The sequence below is a fragment of the Thamnophis sirtalis genome, unplaced genomic scaffold (genome assembly GCF_051295495.1).
Source record: "Thamnophis sirtalis isolate CommonGarterSnake01/CBP01778 unplaced genomic scaffold, rThaSir2_p1.2 scaffold_13, whole genome shotgun sequence".
Taxonomy (NCBI): Eukaryota; Metazoa; Chordata; class Lepidosauria; order Squamata; family Natricidae; genus Thamnophis; species Thamnophis sirtalis.
In genome coordinates this window covers 25,889,414-25,913,574 of record NW_028261393.1, presented here as the reverse complement: position 1 = coordinate 25,913,574, position 24,161 = coordinate 25,889,414, and the positions used below count along the sequence as shown (strand labels likewise).

At 43.0% G+C, this 24,161-nt stretch overlaps 1 protein-coding gene across 1 annotated transcript in view; it reads left to right on the top strand.

Annotated features, from left to right (window-relative positions):
- Positions 1–24,161, top strand: part of LOC106548015 (uncharacterized) — a 105,819-nt gene that overhangs the window by 42,624 nt on the left and 39,034 nt on the right. Inside the window, exons 20-30 of the mRNA XM_087728348.1 lie at positions 685–738; positions 1,046–1,081; positions 5,034–5,138; positions 8,038–8,070; positions 10,164–10,238; positions 10,326–10,370; positions 10,837–10,881; positions 15,818–15,871; positions 18,575–18,628; positions 20,126–20,179; positions 23,785–23,829. Of these exons, the coding sequence (XP_087584474.1) occupies positions 685–738; positions 1,046–1,081; positions 5,034–5,138; positions 8,038–8,070; positions 10,164–10,238; positions 10,326–10,370; positions 10,837–10,881; positions 15,818–15,871; positions 18,575–18,628; positions 20,126–20,179; positions 23,785–23,829 (600 nt within the window). The remainder of the gene's footprint in view (positions 1–684; positions 739–1,045; positions 1,082–5,033; positions 5,139–8,037; positions 8,071–10,163; positions 10,239–10,325; positions 10,371–10,836; positions 10,882–15,817; positions 15,872–18,574; positions 18,629–20,125; positions 20,180–23,784; positions 23,830–24,161) is intronic.

Here is a 24,161-nt window from a genome sequence, read left to right as displayed (position 1 = left end):
AGGGGAGTGGAAAAAGGAGATAAAAGAATTGGATACCCTAGGACTGTGATGGCGAACCTATGGCATGACAGGTGGCACACATCACCCAGCTCAGCTCCACCGCGCATGTGCACACGCCTCCTGTCGGCCAGGGGCGGGGCACATGCGGGAGATGCATGCGTGCATGAAGACAGGGTGCATGCGTGGAGTCATGTGCATAGAGATGGGGAGAGTGGGGGGATGATGTGTGCATGTGCAGGGGGCAGAGCATGTGGGGGGGGTCACACACACACTGTATTATGGGTGCTTGTGCACGGTTTCGGCATGCGACAACAAAAGGGTTAGCCATCACTGCCCTAGGAGTTGACGGGTGAAGGGAGAAATTTCAGAATTGGCTGAAGGGGGACCTTTCTCTGTCCAGTTTGGGTTCTCATCCAGAGGTAGAAGTTGCAGAGACATGGGAGTTCACAACTACTGCTACATCTCCAAAGATCCTTCCTCTTGTATATCACCAGAGCCCTGTTTTTTCAGGAAAACAGCCAGAAAAATAAGTGAAGGATCCAGAAAAGCATGGAGGAGAAGGTTTGGGCAAGTGTTAGGTGAAGGGACACAGGATCTTGGAGTCCCATTTGGGTGGCAACAGGATTCCTTTGGAAGAGACAGCCAGGGAGGACTCACGTATTCAAAGTTTCTCCTTGCCTTTAGGGCATCCCAGGAAACAATGGCTTGCCGGGACATCCTGGGCCATCAGGTGAAATGGTAGGTACAGGACTGCAGCGTCTGCTATTCCCTGCGCTTGCTCAGGCCTGTGCTCACTGCTGTCCCCTTTCTGCAGCTGCTGCCATCTTCCGAGTGCAGAAGAGCATCCAAAGCAAAGGGAGGGGAAAAAATAGCAGAGCAACATCAATGAAGGACTGGTTAGGAACTCACACTGCTTTTGGCAAGCAATGCTCAAAGCTCATAACTCCATTGTGCTTTTTTTTTTCCTGTAAAAGAAAACAAGAACTAGAACTACTTTTTTCCCCATGTCACTCTTTATTTCTCTCGCTTCGTCTCTCCATTGCAGAATCTGCAACCAGTAGAGGGCCCTGCTGTAAAAAAGGTAGGACGATCATTACCATCACCATACTGCTTCTTTGATGTGGTCCTTGACCTGTGACTTCTACACTTGTTAGTCATTGAGGTCATTCAGTGAGTCACCATGTGATGAGACCCAATTTAATGATTTTTTTTTCACGAACACTGTGGTTGTTAAGCAAATCCATTATACCCAGGGGTGGGCTTCAAAAATTGCAGTAAGGAGGAGGAGCCAACTTTGCAACAATATGGACGTGTGATGCTCCGAGATCGCAGCCAATACTTTTGCCACTGGGTGATCCAATCGGACCTAAACCGTCCCAAAGAGACAGTGAACAGGAAGAATACATCTTGCTGACCTCAGGGACATTGCAAAGTCCCTGATCGATGCAAGGTAAGTTCTTCAAGCCAGCAACAAAAAATCCAGCCAAGGCTGACAAAGTCGGGGCAGCTCCAAACACAAGGATACGGAAAGAGAAGGTGTTTCCAGCTGGTGAGGAACTTTTACTGTTTTAAAAAGAGACTGCCTATAAAAAACTTAAAATTAAATCGGAGAACAGAAGAATCAAGCGGCAGAATTAAATTGGGAATGGTTTTGGTCAGTGGTTATCTTACTTTTTAAATGCTATCTTCATGGATGGAATTTATGCAAGCCTTTTGAAACGGATGGATTAAGTTTTCTTCTTCTGTTTTTTATTTTATTGTTCTCTGTAACCTATGCGCTAAAGTTTTCCTCTTTCATTGCTGTGGGTGTTTTTCTAAACCATTTAAAGGTTGGACTCTTTTTTCTAACTTGAAATACAAAAAAGATACAAAAGAAATAAGGAAATTTGCAATGGTAACACTCCTGCTTGGAGGCTGGAGGGTTTGTGTATTGGAGTTTGTGCATTGGAAATGGAACACTTTTTTTTTCTTTGCTGATTGTTTTGGCTTGGCACTGCAAGTTGGTTATAGAGAGTAATAAGAAGGGAAGCACACAGATGTCCCTTTGAAGCATATCTCTAACCAGAGAAAAGTGAAAACAAACATTTTTGTGAATCTATGTTTAATTTTTTTTAACCTTCCAAGCTAGAGCAGCAGTGTTTATTAGCTGGAGAGAATGGCACAATTTCAAAAGCAAACAGAAATCTTGAGCTTGCAAAAGATATTTTCAGAAATACAAAAATTATCAAATACATATGAGAGGATAGAGAAGAAGCTGAAAGACTTAGAGCACATAACAGCAAAATATGATGAAAAAGTTGAGGATCTTTGTCAAGTGCAAAATATGGTGGTTAAAATTCAAAAAATTGAAGTGGGAAATGAATATAAAGAGATTAAATTTGCTGATATTCATGGTGATTGCCGGGTCTCTGAAAATGGAAAGAGTAGAATACTGAAAGAAGAATTAAAGGGAGGGGAAATTTATCCCAGAGACAAGATATAGAAGAAGAAAAAAACCAAAGAATCTATGAATTTAAAGAGATAAATTTTATTAGCAACAGCATTGATAACACTACTAATAATCAAAGATAAGCTGTTTAAGGAAACAGAAGAAGGGCATTAAGATTACATGAGAGATCTTATAAGCAAGGAGTTGCTAAGAGAAGTCCATACAAAGTTGATCAAGGAGATAATTAGAGGATTGGCACCACAAATGGCAGAAGATATGAGACTGTTTTGCTATTGGAAAGATACAGGTTGATAGATGGAAGAATATAATTTAAAACTAGTTAAACTTAGTGAAATTTATTGACAATAGATATAGTTTAAATAAATAATTGATAATGTTACTAATGTATACAATGTATAGTGTTATGATGAGTATAACTGGATATGAATATTGAATGGTACCCATGTAAGGAAGATTAGAAATCTCTTTGGATTATACATAAAGGTTAATAAAAAAGGGAACTAACTTAGATACAGTTAAAGTTTTGATTATTAGGGGGGAAATGTTGTGACGCAGGATATAGTGAATTAAGGAGGGATAAGAATAACAACATATATATAGATATGGGTATAATATAAGGAAACTGGATTTAAATTTTAGACAGTGATTTGGAAAGGAGTAGTAGAAAACTTTGTTATTGTTATACCGGTAGCAACGGGATCCAGAACCCATCACTAGTTCGCTGCGCCGTTGCTGGGTGGGTGTGGCCAGGGTGGGCATGGCATATTCAGCCTCCTACACCACCCTCCAAAGGCTCCAGAGGCTTTCCTCGAGCCTCTGGGAGGGTGAAAACTGCTTCCACCAGGCTCTGGAGGCTTTCCAGAGAAACAGGCCCGTTTCCAGACTTCCGGAACCTCCAGTAGTCCCGTTTTTCCTCCTCTCCGAACCTCCACATGGGCCCTGCACTTACCTGGCATGATGAATGGGACATGTGGAGATTCCTGGGAGGAGCAGGATGGGATGGATGTGGATGTGTCCAGCCAGGGGTGGCATTTGAGGCAGAGGTGGGTTCCTACCAGTTCAGACCTATTCGGTCAAGTAGATAGTAATTCGGCCACCCGAAGTGGTTCTATGTCTTGTTTTTTGCTCCTTCGCATGCGCAGAAGGAGTTTGAACTACTGCTCATGCACGTGTAGTGCGCATCAAGGGCATGCACGCCGGAAGTGCATGTACATCTGAAGTGCATCACTGAGTGAACCGGCAGTAAAATAAACCAGAGCCCACCCCTGATTTGAGGGTTTGCCGAACTGGGCAGAATCCTAGCTAGAGGATCACCCGAACCCATGCGAACCCCCAGCAGCCAACCCCATACCCAGTCGGCATATTTTGCTGGAAACTAGAAGTAAAGATCAGCAAAAAGTGCCAAAAATCTTGGCCATGTCACCATGGGACATTGCAAATGGCCATAAGGATGAGCCACTTCCAAATACCCAAAAATGTGATTGTGTGATCATGGAGAGGTGGGGGTAGCCGCCATAACTTCAAAATCAGGTCATAAATGCCATAACTCTCTGGGGCTGCATTATAACTTTGAATGGTTGCTAGGCAATCAGTCATAAATTGAAGACAATTCAATAAATACAATATTGCAGTGCAATGCAATACAAAATATAAATCCTGAATTTGTTCATTTGGAAATAATTATTTTGCAAAGAAAACATTGGATTTTTCTGAGATGGTTCGAGATACTGATCATTAAATCTATATTACATTTTCCAATTGACCCAAGTAACTAGGAGTGTAGGAGAACATGGGAAATTGTTGATTGATCAAGGGTTCAGGGGAAATGGAATAAGATGACACTCAGAGGACTGGAAACTATATCTAACAAATAATGGGGTGGTTCTTTGAGAAAAAAATGAATAAGCAGGAGGAATGATAATTTTCTGGGTTTCGTAATGTTGGCAACTTTAAAAACAGTGGACTTCAATTCCCAGAATTTCCCAGTCAACATGGGGCCAGAATTTTGGGAGTTGAAGTCCATATATGTTATCCATATATCTTGAAATCTTCCAAAGCAAATCATAAGGGATTTTCACCAAAAGTGTAAAGCTTCACCCAAGTATTATAGAGCATTATATATTATTATAAAGAGTATTATAAAGCTGATTTACGTTAGAGAGATATGAATGGCTGAATGGTAGAAATTGATCGTGTGAAGGTCTGACCCATTCTCTATCATTTCAGAAGATATAAATGTTTAGACTGATGCTAAGATAAGTGTTCCCTTATTGGGGAGATGGGCAGTATATAAATTAAATAAATAACCAAGCAAAAATTCAGCTTTATGTGAAGAAATATTTCCAGGCACAAGAGCAGTTCGGTAGTAGAGTAAATTATCAATGGAAGTTGTAGGATGGTCCTTCATTCAGCAGTTTAAGCAGAAGTTGGATGGCCTTCCTTCGGGGATGCTTTAATTTAGATTTCTCCAGGAAGCAGAAGGTTGGACTCTGTGGTCATTCCAGAATTTATATCTTTAGTTGAGAAAAATTCATATTGCAAGTGGTAAACGTTATCAGACTTAGTTCTTTCTCTTCTCTTATAGGTACCCCTCTGTGGAGACTGCAGCTCCCAAAGCAATAATGGGATAAAAGGAGAAAAGGGAGATCAGGGACAACCTGGAGCTCCAGGAATAAATAATTGTGCACAGGTGAGTTACCTGTGAGTCTCTTCAGCCACAAAGAAGAATGGGAGATCAGTAGGGTTGCAGTGGTTTCCATCCTTAATGCCCACACTTTCAATGTGGGCATTAAGGATGCCTCGGTACACCCACAGATGCCTCGGTACACCCACGTTACACCTATCCTCCGCAAGCTGCACTGGTTACCGATCAGTCTCCGGATACGCTTCAAGGTGCTAGTCGTAACTTATAAAGCCCTTCATGGTATTGGATCTGGGTACTTGAGAGACCACCTGCTGCCAATTACCTCCCACAGACCCATTAGATCTCACAGGGTTGGCCTCCTCCGGGTGCCATCTACCAGCCAATGCCACCTGGCTATTACCCGGGGGAGGGCCTTCTCTGTGGCAGCTCCGGCCCTCTGGAATGAACTCCCCGCAGGGATTCGGACCCTCACCTCTCTCCAGGCCTTCTGAAAAGCCGTCAAAACCTGGCTTTGCGGGCAGGCCTGGGGGTGATGAGTTCCCTCCCCTCTCGACATGTATGGTTGTGCGACTGTTGTTTACTTTTATTATTTGTATTTTGTTTTTTATGTTCCCCTTTTTCCCCCTTGAATTGTTCGCCGCCCTGAGTCCTCCCGGAGAAGGGCGGCATACAAATAATAAAATTCTATTCTATTCTATTCTATTCAATCATTGGGCAGTCACACTGCGTATGTGTTCTGCCCCAGGCTTCCTTAGAAACCAAGAAGCAAAGTTTTGGTCACTGCAAAACCTCTTTTATTGACACGACTGTGAATTCGTTTCATTCACAGTCAGCAAGGCTTTAGCAAACAGTCTTTCAGAGGAATGTTTATCCACGTGCACCTTATCTCATTTGGAGTGCTGCCAGATAACTAGTTTCCAAATGCAGCCCAAGGCAAACTTGGCACAGAGTCTCTTAAAGTCACAACCAGAACTTTCCACTCTTGAATCAACTGGGTGAATGAATTGTTTCCTGCAAAAACCCACTCCCCATTCGTTCCTCTTTTGTTTCCTATGGGTGGGGCCAATCACCTCCAACGTGTGGCTTTACTGTTAAGTCAACCCTGCTTTCTTAATTGTTCTTGTCTTCTGGCAGCTCTGAGCATGCGCACAGTGGGAACAGGCTCCAGCTGTTTTTCTGCCTTGCTGCTGTCTTGCTCCCTCTCTGCCTCTGACATAGAGCCCTCGCCTGAGCTTTCCTCACACACACCCCTCCCAGGACTGGTCCATGTTCCTTCCCAACCTCCTCACTGTCCAACTCTGCTGTCAGCTCTGCTGGCTGTTGTCAGGCCAGAAGATGATGTGTGATGGAATCTCCAGCTAGACAGGAAGGAAATGTTAAGAGGAGGCTGAGCTTAGAATCCTTGCATAGCAGAAAGTGGCACAGGCCTCACCTTCCCCCAAATCCCTGAAGTCCAGGACTACCTGTAATGAATTTTCTTTATTTCTGGGGTCCTAATGCAGATTGTCCATGACTTGAAACCACAGTTGAGGCCAAAATTTCTGTTGCTAAGCAAGACAGATTTTAAGTGAGTTCTTCCCCATTTTAAGTAATCACTGCAGCTGTTAAGTTAGTAGTGTGGTTGTTAAGTGAGTCTGGCCTCCCTATGTAATCACCTTTTTGCAACTTTCTAACAAGCAAAGTCAGAAGGCTTCAAAAGGTGATTACATGACCCTGGGACACTGCAGCCATCATAAATGCATTCCAGTTGCCAAGTGTCCAAATTTTACTCATGCAACCATGGGGATGCTAGAATAGTTGTGTAAAAAATAGTCATAAGTCACTTTTATAAGTGCCATTGTAACTTTGAATGGCAACTAAATGAATATTTCTAAGTTGGGGACAACCTTTTCAGGTTTCTGGTGTTTTCTGCCCAATTTCTTTCAGTGCCAAGAAGTCCCTCATATCACTATACCTAGAGGTGTATGTTGATACCTATTTTTCATATAAGAGAAAGTTTGGTATTGCTTGGGCAAGATTATAACAATTTTTGAACTTTCCCCTAATCCTTATTTTGGCCATAATATTCACATATGGGTTACTTCAGTGGTGAAATTCATTATTTTTACTACCGGTTCTGTGGGCGTGGCTTGGTGGGCATGGCAGGGGAAGGATACTGCAAAATCTCCATTCCCACCCCATTCTGGGGTCAGCAAGAGGTGACATTTGTAGGTTCTCTGAATTACTCAAAATTTCCGCTACCGGTTCTCCAGAACCTATCAGAACCTGCTGGATTACACCCCTGGGTTACTTACAGAAATGCAGCCCATTGCAACCCATCATAGTCTTTTAGCTCTCTTATCTCAGGAGGAATTGTCCACTTGAAGTTGATTGACCGCAAGGTTTGGTTTGGAGGGATGACAAAATCCTAGAGGATAGATTGTGATCTTTTTTAAAAACCTAATCCAGTAAAAGAGTAATAAAGCACTTCTGTTATCATTGCCAAATAAGCTATTAGATATATCCAGCAGTCATGAGAAGTTGAGTTCCACTTAAGGATGGCTTAGCTTGACTTAAAATGAGATTTCCCAAATAATTGAGGCAGACTGGGGATACTGTATCTCCATCAGCTTCACTCACCTGAGCAATTCCTTAGTGTGATTCCATAAATATGTTCAGACCTCATGTGCTGCCATATATCACAATAGGGAACAAGTCTAAGTGCAATGCCTGGCCCACAATTTATACCTTACCATGATCACAAGGGGTCCTGGAGGATGCTCATCAGTTGCCAATTGCTTTATTGGCATCCTGGAAAATATATCTGCTCAAAGGAAAACTTGCGTGGATTCTTCAATTGAAGTAGTCCTGCACTGATGAAGGAAATTTAGTATCTGCAGAACTTTAGTGTGCCGTAAATTCTGTACCAGGAATTAAACTCATGATGCATCTCTTCTACTTTCAGTGCCACCCTGACTTCCGTGCAGAACAGCCCCACGTGAGTAAATTTCTAGGCCGGATATTTAATCCAGAAGGCAGCAAATGAAGGATAAAGACATAACAAATTAGTATCACTTCCTTTTTACCAAATCATATGCAAAAAAAGATGTCCGTGATTTAAAGCCCTAAATGGCATTGGGCCAGCCAATCTACCTACTTCACCCCATCACATCATTGTGCCACACCAGGTCAGGCAAAGAAGATATCCTGTAGACCCCATCAGCCAAATAAATCTGGCAAAAGGGGCCCAGAAAAAGAGCCTTCTATGCCATTGCCACCCCTTCTCCATGGAACACTCCCCCTCATGGACCTCTTGAGAAAGTGTAAAAAACATGGGTGTGTAACCTTGCTTGAACTCTCAGAGAGGAACGTGCAGCCTCAGGGCTGGTTAGTGCCCTGAAGCCATCCCCTCTTGCATACTCTTTTTATGCTTCTAATATTTTTTTATACACCACCCAGAATCTCTCTGTGAGAGAGATAGCAGCTCTTAAATATAATAGATCTGGGATGGCAACTTATGGTAGGCGCGCCACAGGATCACACGGAGCCATCTCTGACGGCACGTGAGCCGTTGCCCTAGGTCAGCTGTAGCGTGCATGTGCACACCAGCCAGCTGATTTTTGGCCTTTGAAGGGCCTCCAAAGGGCCAGGGGAGGCCATTTTTGCCCTCCCCAAGTTTCAGGAAAGCCTCCAAAACCTGGGAAGGGGGAAAATGAGCCTACCAGGCTTGCTGGAAGTTTGGGAATGTGCCATTTCCAGCTTCAGGAGGGTCTCTGGGGGGCCTGTGGAGGCTGTTTTCACCCTCCCCAGGCTTCAGGAGGGTGGGGGGTCATGCACGCATGCACAGAGGGGCAGCGTGTGTGTGTGTCATGTGTGCATGCGTGGTGGGGCACGGAGGGGGATTGAATTATGGGTATGGGTTAAGCATGCACATGCTATTGTGCACACATGCTTTTGGCACCCAAGCCAAAAACAGTTAGCTATTACATCACTGTAATACAATGTTTCTCAACCTTGGCAACTTGAAGATGTCCGGATTTTAAGATGTCCGGACTTCAATGCCCAGAATTCCCCAGACAGCAAATGCTGGCTGGGGAATTCTGGGCATTGAAGTCCGGACATCTTCAAGTTGCCAAGGTTGAGAAACACTGCTGTAATAGATGATAGACAGAAAGACAGACAGACAGACCCCTGCCCTTATTTAAAATTTCCTATAGGACTTCAATGATGCAATTGCAGTCACCATCTTGATTTTTTTTTTTACTATTACCACCATTGCTGTTGGCTGGTGATGTTAGAGAAATATCATGGAAATCGGATGGTGTGGGATGGGGGTGGGGATGAAATCTTTCTTTCTCTATGTGATTCAATTAGGCAAGAGTTTTGAGTGTTATTGCAATCTAGGAGCCTGGCAAGCACATTTAAGGGGGGGAAATGGTTGGCTACCGGACAATCTCCTGGTGTGGCCTCTAGTCTGGCCTCCAGTATAGCGCTAAGCCTAGAAATATTGTGTCTGTACTCAACAAGGCATGTAAATACACAAAGCAGCCTTGACAAATTCACTCACACCATTTACTGTGGGCCAAGGGACATGGAGCGTCCTCTACTGAATCTTGTTCACTCATGGATCAGTCAGGGGTCCTGGCATTTGGTTCCACCAAAGATTGGTCCCTAAAATGTTTCATTTGGCTCCTTCTTAAGTCATGGAATCTTATCCCTGGTAATCCCATCTTAATCCATGGCTATCTAGCAGTCAATTAAATGAAATTTCTTGATCTTTGCTTGAAACAAACTCAAATGGATGTCCATAGGTAATGGTGTGGGTGGAAATCCAGATTTGGATGGAGGAAATTTATTTTAAGGGGGAGAGTGTTTCATTCTCAAGGTTTAATCTTAAATAATATTTAAGTTTGGCCTTTTGGAAAGCTTTAGAGTGAGCAGAAGTCCAGGAGGAGGGAGAAATCTGTCAGGAAATGGTGACCACTAGAATTATTCTGGCAAAAACAGAGCTTTCATTCAGCGGAGTTCATCTTGGGTTTAGAAGCTGTTGGAGATCCTTAACCACTTGAGACATCTTGCCTTCTCTTCCAGACTGATAACGATGATCCAGATTGTGCTGGAGGACATCCTGGAAGCCCTGGCCAGTCTGGACAGAGGGGTGAGCAGGTAAAGCCACCTGGAGAGACCAAGCAGCCAGGATGCTATTGCAAATCCTTGGATTCAGAAATTAATTTTGTCTTGGCTTCTCCTTAGGGTCCACCAGGCTCACGAGGTTCTCCGGGCCCTCCTGGACCAATTGTGAGTATATCCTTTGAGCCAATTTCTGCTTAGATCTTCTCCCTTAAGCCTTTACCCACTGCAGCATCATGTATTAGCATAATCTGATGCCCATCTAAGAAACATGGAATATAAAGCCACTTAAGACCAGCCTTCCTCTCCATGGATGGTTCTACAACTGGACAGTCTTCAGTTGGGTGGCTGCCCTCTTGCTCTTCACCAAGAGCCCCGCTAATTCTGGTCCCACAAATGCCCTGTTTATTCACCCACACCCACACCCAGAAAGGGAGGGGGTAGACCACTGTTTGTTCTTTTGGCAGCTATTTGGAGCAGTAGAACTTGGAAATTTACTCTTGAATTAAGAAGAAATGCATAATATGTTGCGAAGGATTGGCTTTGTCTTCAACCAAAGCTCCCATGTTTGCCTGCTTTCCCTAGTCCAGCCAATGTGATGACTGAGTGATGACCTCCCTGTTTCTTCCTGTAGGGCCCCTCAGGTTTTCCGGGAGTGACTGGCCCACCTGGATTACCTGTAAGAACCGATAAAGCACGCGCTCTGTGCAGTCCTTTGTTGCTGCTGTTTGTTTGGCTTCTCATCCTACTTCCTCCCTTCTTCTCCAGGTTCTGGGTCTAATATCTTGGTCAGCCTTTTCTCCCAAGTGCTGCCACCTGGTCTGTAGCTCTTTCTCAGCCCTGCTCCTGGCTCAGGGATGCTGTCTGGAACTTTCCCTTCAATTAAAACTTTCCCTTCCAATGTTACCTAAGATCAGTTACGATAGAAAGCTGTCTAGTTCTCACAGGCAACACGGGGTTCACTTGATCTAGAGAATTCCCATTTAAGGGCAAACTTTCAGATGGACACTTGGAATACTGCATACCGTTTTGGTCACCATGATGTAAAAAAGATATGGAGACTCTAGAAAGAGTGCAGAGAAGAGCAACAAAGGTGATTAGGGGACTAGAGGCTGAAACATAGGAAGAAAACTGGTTATGTCTAGTTTAATAAAAAGGACTAGGGATGACATGATAGCAGTGTTCCAATATCTCAGGGGATGCCACAGAGAAGAGGGAGTCAAGCTATTCTCCAAGGCACCTGAAGGCAGGACAAGAAGCAATGGGTGGAAACTTATCAAGGAGAGAAGCAACTTAGAACTAAGGAGATATTTCCTGACAATTAGAACAATTAATCAGTGGAACAGCTTGCCTCCAGAAGTTGTGAATGCTCCAACTCTGGAAGGTTTTAAGAAGATGTTGGATAACCATTTGTCTGAAGTGGTGTAGGGTTTCCTGCCTAAGTAGGGGATTGGACTAGAAGACCTCCAAGGTCCTTTCCAACTCTGTTATTCTAAGGATCCTTCTTCTGCCTTCCCTCAGAAAAGCACACTAGAAGATTGTGATGGGATATTCTGGGTTTGGGATGATTTATCAGGCAGTGAGAAGACTGATTACTTCTAGACAGACAACATTTTTCTCCAGAGATATTTCACATAAAGTAGATTCCAACACACATTTCCCCCCTCAGGGCTTAGCTTATCAATCAAACCCTGGTCATGAATATCTATTGAGCTGAATCCCTTTCAGAGAAAGCAGTTGGACCCAGGTTCAAATACATACCTGAGAAAGAATCTGTGGATTTGAGAGGAAGCTGTCACTTTTCCTAAACTAAAGAGCCTCCCTTGTCATTCTGTGAGTTGTGCTTCCAGCTCTTGAAGCATCATTGTACCCTCACCTGACCATCACCACCATTCATTAATTCTTTATTCTCATCTCACTAATGACACTGTAACTCCCAGTCTGTGTGATTAATTGCTCTGTGATGTGGCCCTGTCACTGTCTGGTGTCAAGAGTACGTCCAATAAAAGCCATCACCATGTAACCTCAACTAACTCCACCCTGCAATGGTTCATGAAAACCTCCCACATTTGTGGGTGGTGTAATTAATGGAGATTCACTCTTGTATTATAGATTGTTGTAGGTCTTCTTCCACTTAGCAAGAAATTACAGTTGAGAGATGCTTGTGATGTGGGACTTCTAGATACTAAAGAGTCTCTGGAGACATGCCTATTGACTGGATGAATGCACAGACTGGATCCTACAAGCAACCAGTTTGAACAGAAAGCATTGCTTTCTCTCCCAGTCACCAGAATTTCTTAGGGGTGATGGCAAATTGGGCTGGTTTTTGCATTTAGTAGGAAAATTCAGAATCTCTTTGGGTCTATAGATGATGAAGTCTCTCGTGGCTGGACTTCTTCAAAGCACAAAGGAAAATGAATAAAATGTTGGCCAAAACTCTTCGCTTGCCAATAGTTTAGCAAGAAAAGTATAAGTCATTTTTTTTAACTTGGCCCTGCAAGTAGAAAGACTTATTTTTCCTAGTTTGACTATCTGCAAGAAAGAAAGAAACAGTCTCAGTCTTTAAATGCTTCCTTTGTAATTGGCAGATCAGAATATGAAAATAGAAAAGATGTAGGCAGCCTTTGTAAAAACAGAATTTCATAATTGCGGTGCAGAAAAAAAACACCTTAAGTTAGTAAAAAAAGGAAAGGTTGCCTCCTCCCCTTCAACTGAATTCTTATGTTACCCAATGAAAAACCATATTCTAGAAGCATTTTAGGAATATATTATTTGATGCCCTTATCAAACAAAATCCCATTTCTCCTGAATACAACCATTTTATTCTACAATGAACTTATGGCATGAATTACTCACTGGATCTACTAGTGGATCCAGGCTCAGGCATTGGACCAAACTGAACGGTACCTAGGATGATGAACCAACATAAGAAAAAGAAGGGGAGAATTATCAAAATATACTACACTTGACCTTAGTCAAATGGCCAAGAAGCAAATCAAAAAATATAATTCTCTTCCAGATATGTCAATGGGGTGAGGTCAAAAAGGCACTTTTCAGACCATAATTGTACAATGAAAGGTCCAGATATTTTTTTACATATGTTGTATAGTTGTTTCTTTTTGACCCAACCTGAAGATATTCTGCCTTCTTCAACCTTCTGCTCAATGTAAAAATGGATATCTGCTAAGGAAAGAACATCTTGCATCATTATTTGATGTTTCATTTTTCTCTTGGATCAGTCTATTTTTGCTGACTTTCATATCTTCAGTCAAAACTTGATCCTAGGTCACAGCCTGTTTTCTAGTTTTGTCCTCCTGGAGGTTCTTCATGTATATAGTCCTCATGGTCCTGACATGATCCCAGAGGAAGGACTTGGCTGAAAGATGGGGCCTCTGGATGAAAGGATTTATCCAGCATAAGAGGAAAAAGTATTATATAGCAGAAGGAAGGACCAGATGGAAGTTAGTGAAGCTCCTCTGCATCTTCTACTGCTTCCACCATGGCTTGGGAAGGGTAGTAGATGGTCTCAACATGAGTCGCTGAACCATCTCCTCCAGGTCCTTCCATGGTTTTCTTCTCTTCCTCCATCTTCCCTGAATTTTCATGCCACCCAGGATCAGGTCAATGCTTGTGGCTCTGGACCCTGGACAGCACCCCGGAGTTCGGGGGAGCTGGTAGAGTTGTTAAAGAGGATTCAGGTGAATGTCAGAGTTCCAAATAACACCCCCAATGAAAGAAGCCTCCGATTTAGTAGAGATGTCTTATTGGCACCTCTGGGAAAACCCGAATTTGAAAGTTTCCAGGTTTTCCCCACCCAAATGAAAATCCAACTCCCTGCCCAGCATCCACATGACCATCACAGAAAATTAGTGATTGGACACTTACAATGTTAGAATGAGAGAGAAAGACAGACAGAAAGGAAGGAAGGAAGGAAGGAAGGAAGGAAGGAAGGAAGGAAGGAAGGAAGGAAGGAAGGAAGGAAAGAAAGAAGGTGGGAGGAAGGAAAGAAGGAAAGAAGGAAAGAAAAAGAAAGAAAGAAAGAAAGAAAGAAAGAAAGAAAGAGGCAGGGAGGGAAGGAGGAAGGAAGGAAGGAGAGAGAGAGAGAGAGAAAGAAAAAAAGAAAAGAAGTGAATAGATGATAGGTAGATAGATCATCTATCTAAATCAAAGACCAGCAAAATCTGACTATCTTTGATGGGGAGGGTAAGAGAGAGATGATAGATAGATAGATGGATAGATGGATGGATGGATGGATGGATGGATGGATGGATGGATGGATGGATGGATGGATGGATGGATGGATGGATGGATGGATAGGCAGGCAGGCAGGCAGGCAGGCAGGCAGGCAGGCAGGCAGGCAGGCAGGCAGGCAGGCAGATTTCTCTGAGGATTTTCTCATAGGATTCCATTATTTTATGGGGGGAACTAGTCACCAGTTCCCATTGAATTATGAATTATGGCTGAATTCTGACTTTAATTTGAAATTGTTGGCCAGAATTAGTATTGGAGGCTGAAGTGGAATCTAATTCCATTCAATGGTTCTTGCGTTAGTAAAGAGAAGAAAACAGTGAAATAAATTGATGTTTTCATTTTCTCTAAAGCTACCAAGATGACAATGCAGGAAATGTGACAGCCAGATAATACCAATCACTTTGCCTTGGAATTTAGATGTATATACTAAACGTTTGCTGGTTTTTTTTTTCTGCACCACATGCTGCCTTGAATATTCAGTGAAAGTGAAAGAAATCCTAATAGAGTTAATTCTTTTCATCTAGCAATGTTTCCAAAAGGGCTTTGTGGGGATTGTGATATGTCTCCATGGGACCTTTAAGACCGTATACAGGTGGTCCTTGCTTACCGACTGTAATGCCCATTCAATATTACAATGCTGTAAAAATAGCTTTATGGCCAATCCTCACATTAACGACCATTGCAACATCCTGCAATCACGTGATTGCCATTCGGATGCTTCACAACCAGTTTGCAAATAGCAGAGTTAATAGAGATGGTGAAAATAAAATTGCAAATGCAACCATATGATGTTTTGCTCAGCAACTGCAGCGCTTAGGAATGGTGTCCCAATTTTAGTCACTAACCAAGGACTACCTGTATTTGGAACAAAATGTAAGTGTGTGTGTGTGTGAGAGAGAGAGAGAGAGAGAACATTTGTGAATATTCTGTCCTCTAGATATTGCCCAGATCATGATCCAAACCCATTTTGATTGTGCCTTGTCTCAATTAGCAATGTTGTGTGTGTGCCTAGAATTGCTGCTACAAGCACTGCCCTTCTAAAACCTTGGCTAATCAGATGTCTAACCCATCAAATCTGTGTGAATTCTATTGATCTGCAAGCCTAGAAAAAGCTATGGAAAACTGTGTTCCAGATGCTGATGGTAGCTTTCCAGGCACCAGTGGTTAATTAAAGAAGTGGTGACTACCTCAAGACTACTACTCGATACTTATGCTGTATTCCTATTTCTATAACTTATTCTCCATCTGTTCCCAGCCTGTTCCCAGGTACATAGCTAGAGAGGCTACCCTCGCAACTGTGGTTCAGTGAAATGGGGGAGGGCAGAAAACATGAAACATACCTTGTATCTTTTTTCTTTCCGAAGGGACTCCAGGGTGAACGTGGGCCGGCTGGATTCCCTGGATCCAAGGGAGAACCGGTGAGTGTTGGATCCAACTGATAATTCCAGAGAAGCCCTGAGCAATGCATGGAGCTTGATGATTTGAGAATGGCTTTCTCCAGTGTGGCTCTCCACGGATCGGTTGAGTCTGCAACTTGTCTGCAAAACACTAGGTTGGAAAAGACAGATCTGAACACCCTTTAATGACATGGATTAGAACAGTGATGGCAAACCTATGGCACATGTGCTAGAGGTGGCATGCAGAACCCTCTCTGTGAGCACGTGTGGCATCACCATCTGCTCTTCTGGTTTCATGCCCGCTGGACAGCTGGGCTTTGCATGCCCCAGAGCGCCAGAAACCGGAAGACCAGCTGGCCAGTGCGTGCATGTCATTCCGGCACATGCAAAGATCAGCTGGCTGGCGTGCATGCATGTGCTGAAAATCCAAAAACCATCTGGCTGGCGCGCACATGTGCACCGGCCAGTTGGTCTTCGGGTTTCTAGCATCGTGGCACACGCATGTATTCCGATTTGGGCACTCAGTGCTGAAAAGGTTCGCCATCACTGCCTTGGAAGACTGATGACAAGCCTCATGGATGGGTGCAGTTGAGATTGATTGAGAACATTTTGGTGTGATCATGAGTCCGAACGCCTCAAATAACAAGTTAGAGATGATCTGAGGCAGGAGCTAGAATTCCCCATATATATTTTTTTAAGCGGGTGACAGAAAATCTGAAAGGTTTTTCACTTGTAATCAACCACAAACAGATGATAGCAAATCTGGAAAATCTACAATTAGAGATTGTGTCCACAAGCATCCAGCTGTTGTAGGGCCTCTTTTATCTCTGATTTAAGTATGTCAAATAGATTCTTCTAATTAGCAGTAACAAGTAAATGGAGAACCATAGAGGCATGTACTTCCCCTGAAGACAATATTCCATTATGTTCTTTAAAAGAAGAACCTAGAGGTGGGGAATCAAACAAGGATGCTAGTGAATGGTGGAAGGAAGGACATTTAAAGGGTCGGTGAAGAACATCTCCTCATCTTCTGAGCAGTGCAGGCATTGTAACTGGCCACATTCAAAATATAAGTTATTTTGTAAAAGCTTTTGCTGCATGCTATCAAAATACCTGACTGTCCACAAAGAGGACAATTGTCCCAATTTAAGGTGTTGGTTTTAGTCTGCTTAACAACATGGAGGCAAGGCCAGAAAAGGTCTAGCAAATGTCTTAGCACGCTTAAACTTATTACTGAATTAATCTGTTTAGGGTTTGCACAGTAGGAACTATGAGCTGAGTGGCACCACCAATTGCCCCCAACGCCCCTGTAAAAGCTTAATGCGGGTTTCACAATTTTGGCCATTAGCTGTGGCCACTAGTTTCCCTTCCAGACTAGGGAATTCTGGGAGTTGAAGTCCACAATCTTAAAAGTTGGCCAAGGTTAAAAACATTTTCTTAGTGCCATGGTGACCCCCAAGGTTGCAGTAAAAGAGAATGCCTGTTCAATCCCTTAAGAGGACTTGAGAGACCGCCTACTGCCAATTACCTCCACACAACCTATTAGATCTCATCGATTAGGCCTTCTCCGAGTTCCATCCGCTGGTCAATGCCGACTGGCAACCACGCGGAGGAGAGCCTTCTCGGTGGTTGCTCCGACCCTATGGAACGATCTCCCCATGGAGATTCGTACCCTCACCACCCTCCAGACCTTCCGCACAGCCCTTAGAATCTGGCTATCCCGTCAGGCCTGGGGCTGAAGATTGTAACCCGCCCGAATGGTATGAATGTTGTGTTTTAATTATGTATTGTCTTATATGTAAAAAGCCTGTTTTCCTCCCCTTCCTTTTGGATTGTGAGCTGCCTTGAGTCCCCCCAGGGAAAAGGGCTGCATATAAATAAATCTTCTAATCTAATCTAATCTAATTCAGAGGTCCCCAAACTTGGCAACTTTAAGACTTGGGGACTTCAACTCTCAGAATTCCCCAGCCAGCTATGCTGGCTAGGGAATTCTACGAATTGAAGTCCACAAGTCTTAAAGTTGCCAGGTTTGGGGGCCTCTGCCTTAATTATTCTGACTGAGGACTTGACAAGAGGACCAAAAAGGGCCACCACTCCATGTCCAAGGAACTTAAGCTCAAGGACACAGATTCGGCCGCATCTTGCAGAAGGGGTTAAATGTGAAAAGGAAGACTTGCTTGCCAAGTTTTAGCACAGTGATGGCAAAACCTCGGGTGCCAAAAGCAAATGTGCTTGCGCTATTGCTTGCCCATGCCCATAATTTAATGCACCCCTGCTGCTGCCCCGCGCATGCGCACACAGGTTTCTTGGAGCCTGGGGAGGACAAAAACGGCCTCCCCTACCCCGGAGGCCGGAAACTGCCCATTTTCTGACTTCCGGTGGGCTTGGTGGATCCTGTTGTTTGCCTTCCCCAGGCTCCAGAGGCTTTCTAGGATCCTAGGGAGGGCAAAAAAAGGCCTTACACACAAACCGGAGGTTTGGGCGAAAATGGCTGAAAATCAAGGCCAAAAATCAGCTGGCCAGTGCCCACATATGGGCTGCAGCTGACAGGGCAATTCCTCATGTGCCACCTGTGGCATCTGTGCCATAGGTTCACCATCACAGTTCTAGCATCTACCTGAACATCAACATGGAACTGTGCAGATGCCATAGAGAGCTGGTTCTGTCCGTTTAATGTGAAGTCTCAATCCTGGCCTACATTGAGATGAATGTTCTTCTCTTCAGGGTCCTCCAGGTCAGCCTGGATATCCTGGATCAGTAGGACCGCCTGGACTCCCTGTGAGTATGACCTTTCTTAGTATCCCTTCTTTTTCCTGGATCTCAAGGATCTCAAGGGGGTGTCTTGTACTCTCTCTTCTAATTTCTCCCCACTGTGAGGACAGTTCAGCTAAGCTGTAATGACACTTTTGGCCCTCAGAAGGGTTTCAAACTCTGGCTCTGATGGTTGGCTTCGGTGCTGATGGGAGCACTCCATGTTGAAGCTGGCTGGGGGACTGAAGAGGCCACCATCATACAGATCTTGCTTTGTGCTTCTCATCTTTGTATCTAATGTTTTAAATATTTTTAAATTTACTATTTTAATTGTAACCCACCCAGGGGTAGCTAAGATGTGGTGGCTCAGGATACAGTGGTTCAGTGGCTAAGACACTGAGCTTGCCGATCAGGAAAGTTGGCAGCTCAGCAGTTCGAATCCCTAGCACTACATAAAGGAGTGAACTCCCGTTACTTGTCGCAACTTCTGCCAACCTAGCAGTTTGAAAGCACATAAAAATGCAAGTAGAAAAATAGGAACCACCTTTGGTGGGAAGGGAACAGCGTTCCATGTGCCTCCAGCATTTATTCAACTTGACCACATGACCAAGGAGATGTCTTCAGACAGCAGGACGGACGGACAGACAGACAGACAGACAGACAGACAGACAGACAGGAGAGCATCCTGGGAGTTCCATGGCTGCTGATGGGTCTTGACTTAGGTCTCCTAGCTCATGCCAAAGAGATGGGCTGAGAGGTTACAATAATGCCTTGCCTTCTGAATTTAAGAAGGAAACCAGTGCCATCCCAAAACCATTTTCTGAATCCCAAGAAAGACGTTGGGTAGTCATCAGTTCCCCACAGTGGAGCAGAATTGCCTTGTAGAAAAAACAAACTCAAAGACTTTCTTCTGACTCAAATCTCTTCTTCTCACATGATCCTCTTTAGAATACAGTATATCCTCTTATTGGATTTTCACTGCATGCAGGGGAAAGTGAAATGTTCAGATTTTACCATATATGTTAATTTTTAAAATCATATTTAGAATCAATATTTAGAAATCTAAAATGTCGGTTTCAAAAGCAGTTTGCCAAACGTTGTTTGACCTTTTATATAACAAAATATTTGCAGAACTTTTATTATTTGATTAGAAGAATGGAAGAAAGAGGGAATTTTAGTGTTACTCCAGTGCTCACTCAATAGCTTTGGCTGTTATTAATTGCTAGTTTAGTGTAGTGGTACAAGCACCAGGTTAGAAACCAGGAGACTGTGAGTTCTAGTCCCACCTTGGGCACAAAGCCAACTGGGTGACCTTGGGCCAAGCATTTCCTCTTACCCCTAGGAAACAGAGAATGGCAAACCAAATGGCAAATTACTTCTAAAAAACTTAATCAAGAAAACTGCAGGGAAATGTATGGGGAGACTCCGGGAATTAGAAATGATTGAATGGAAGGGGGGGGGAATTGCTCTTATAGAACTGCTGACAATATTCCTTTGTCGTGTTTATGTATTCCTTGCCATTAGGGTGCCAAAGGAGAACGGGGCTATGTTGGACCCTCAGGGGAGAAAGGAGAATCGGTAAGTATCTGGAAGTGGGTTTATCTTCTTTCCTGTAATATTTTCAGAGCTCATCCCTCAGAAATTGGGAAAGTTTTAAGAGTATGGTTAAAGAAAATGTTACAACAAGAAATAGAATTTAGACCAGAGATCTTTTTACTAGGTATTATCCCAGAGAAATTCAAGAAAGAGGATACTTATTTGATTATACAAGTAACTGCAGCAGCAAGAATTGTATTTGCCCAATATTGGAAACTAAATAAGCTACCAACAGATGAAGAGATAGTAAAAAAAAAGATATTAGATTGTGCAAAGATGGATAGGTTGGCAATGAAAATAAAGGATAAAGAGGAATCTGAGTACTTCAAGACATGGGGAAGATTGTATGATTGGCTAAAGAAAAGAAACTAGAAAAGAAAGTAGGGAGGAGGTATAGAACCCAGAGGATGCACTGTTAAATGGAAAGTGGGGGGAGGGGGAAAACAGAAAAGAAAATATTAAATATGTAAGTATATATACAACAGCGAGATACAAAGGGGGGAGAATATAGTTAGGATAGATTAGCGAAGGTAAGGAAATAAGAAATGATATCAAATTATATTTGGGTTTGCAGAAATACCATCCCAAGGAAACATAAACTGAGACCTGAAAGAGACACTTACAATAGAAAAAGAAAGGGATAGAGGAGGAGAGAATGAAAGGAAGATGGGGGAAAGAAGAAAGAGGTAAGGAGAGGAGGATAGAAGGGAGAGGAAGAGAAGGAGAGAGGGTAGGTAGGGGAAGAGTAAGAGTAAGAGTAAGGGTAGGATAAAGGGAAGGGAAGAAGGAAGGGAAAGGAGAGGAGAGAAGGAAGGAAGTAGAGAAGGGAGAGAGGGAGAAAAGAAAGAGAAAATAAATTGGTGCTACAACAGGAGGAAGGGATGGTAAACAAAGCATCCAAACTGTATATTATAACCTATTAAATGAAATAATAAATGTATAACAATGATAAATGTAAAGAAGAAAAACAATTATGTGAATGTATACTTAAAATGGTATGTAAGAGAATTAAAAAATAAAAAAATTCTGGGAAAGAAAAGAAATTGGGAAAGTTTGTGGCTGAGGAATTTTTTCTTACAACCCTCCTCCCATTTTTGCAAAACTGCACCTTTGCAAGCTGCAAGTTCTATCCTCAAAGGCCTTTTAAAATATCATCGGTATCCATTTTATTCCGTCGTAGCTACATCTGCATTTTTAAAAAGTGTTTTAATTTATTGCTTTAACTGTTTAACATTGCTGTAAATCAGACTGAAAGTAGGAATACGAAAGGGCAGGAAATGCATTAAGATTCATATTAAGTTGGGTAAACATAAAATACCTTGGTGAGGGAAGCTGCCGTACTTTAAGGGCATTGCTAAACAAAGGGGTAGCTCAGGTTTTAGTGACGCATTTCTCAACAATGACACCTTGAAGGTCTGTGGATTTCAACTGGCTGGGGAATTAGGGGAATTGAACTCCACATATCTTCAGGCTTCAATGGGATGCGGTGGCTAAGATGCTGAGCTTGTCAATCAGAAAGGTCAGCAGTTCAGCGGTTCAAATCTCTAGTGCCAGTGACGGAGTTAGCTCCCATTACTTGTCCCAGCTTCTGCCAAACTAGCAGTTCGAAAGTAAAACATGCAAGTAGAAAAATAGGAACCACCTTTGGTGGGAAGGTAACAGTGTTTCGTGCACCTTCAATGTTTAGTCATGCCAGCCACATGACCAAGGAGATGTCTTTGGACAACGCTGGCACTTCAGTTTTGAAACAGATGAGCACCACCCCCTAGAGTCAGGAATGACTAGCACATATGTGCGAGGGGAACCTTTACCTTTATCTTCAGGCTGTCAAGATTAAGAAACACTGTTTTAGCTGAAGCAGATTTCCTAGTTATCAAACAACATTCTGACTAAAAGCTTGCAATTCCATAAATTCTTGATTCTTCTTCTTTATCACTTCTGTGGACAAGGAATTTCATGACTCGATAGCTGTATTCCAAATCTTGAGGGACTGTTTCTCCCCTCTGGGAGGAGGTTTCTAAGTATTTCTAGCAGGATCTGTTCCCTAGACCATCTGTCTGGTAAACTCGCAAGATTTGTTTCTCTCACCATGTACATCTTTACATCTGATCTAGACTGGGTTGTTTCTCCATGTCATATAACATATATGGGTATATGCATCATTTTGTATTTATTTATTTATTTATTTTGTCATGTTTATGTAGTGTATATTAGAGGTGGCAATCCTTTGAGAGCTGTAGGCAATGAAATTTCATTTTAATGTATGCCAAGCAGTGTACATTCAAAGTGGCAATAAAGTTATTCTAAGTTCTAATAGACTGAACAACCATCTGCCTGGGGCGGTATGAGCTCTCCTGCCATGATCAGGGTGTTGGATTAGAAGACCTCCAAGGCCCCTTCCAGCCCTATGTTCTATGATTCTATGGTAGTCACTCTCTCTGACTCTAACCAAACCAGGAAAGATAATCTCAAATTCAGCCCAACACAAGCTATGGAGAGGAACAAAGCTCACAGGCTGGCACCTTGTATGCCGAGGTGTTCCCTAGCAAAGAAAAGGAGAATTGTTCCTTCCAATTTACCCAGAAAAAACAGATACTTAAAGGAGCTAATTAATTTGCCACCCACTCATTTCATCTGGGCTACAATATGTGTGGGAAGAACTGAAAGGAAGGGAAGTTAGGACTAGGTAGGACTACATCACCAAGAATCAAAAGAGCTAAGATCCACAGCTGAAATAGACAGACAGGTTAAGAGACCCAAGGGCTGGTTGTCTGAAAGTGTTCTAACTCCAAAGACCATCTTACTCAAATTGCTGGGATTGGCAACCTTAAACACTCAAAGAACCACAAAGATCCTAACCGGGAGCCCCCCACCCCATTCAATTCTGGAGCCGACTGGAAGTCCAGTTCTCCCACCATAGAGTCTCCTCCTAGTGCGGCGTCCTTTTTCCTCTACCTGTCCTAACCGAAAGCCCATCAATTGTGAAGCCAACTGGCAACAGAGAGCCACAGCAGAGGGATGAAAGAGCCACATGCGGCTCCAGAGCCGTGGGTTGTGACCCATGCTGTAGATTAACTTTTCCAAGCCTGACCCTTTTTAGGAGTTTTTGCCACAACATCCGCCATCTCCTGCTACCATGTAAGTCAGAGAAAAGCAGACTACATCAACTGACTGTGGTTCTTTGGGTTTTTGTTTTTTTAAAGGACTTTCGAAGCTCCCCTGGAAGATTTTACAGATCAATTTTGGAGCCTCTTCCATGTAAACAATTTTACGAGTAGCTCAGTAAGGCATAACTGTCTGTGGAATGTTCATTAATGATGACCCATAAATCCTACACCCACTCTCACGAAGGATGTCAAGGCTCTCATAATTGTTATTTATATATTAGATTAGATTTATTAAGTCTGCAATTTAGTAAATAAAAATAATAAACAGGTTTATGGAATTGCGTACTTGTTCTTACTCTCTGAAGTTGTTATTGCTAGATCAACAATTGACAGAGCTTATCTCCTCCATTCCATCCTCCACTAGGAGCATTTTTAATTTCTAGCAATACTGATGATGAAATGTCTCCTTTTGCTTTCCAGGGGCCTCCCGGCATAGATGGACCAATAGGACCCATAGGACCCTCGGTAAGCTTATCAGCTCACTTATCATATGGCATGACCAATTAAATCTATAAAGCCCTAGTAACACCACACCTAGAGTACTGCATTCAGTTTTGGTCATCACACAATAAAAAAGAGGTTGAGACTCTGGAGAAAGTGCAGAGAAGAGCAACCGGGATGATTAGGGGATTGGAGGCTAAAACATATGAAGAAGGGTTGCAGGAACTGAGCCTAGCTAGTCTAGTGAAAAGAAGGACCGGGGAGGCAGGAGAGCAGTGTTCCAATATTTGAGGGGCTGCCACAGAGAGGAGAGTGTCAAGCTATTCTCCAAAGCACCTGAAGGCCAGACAAGGAAT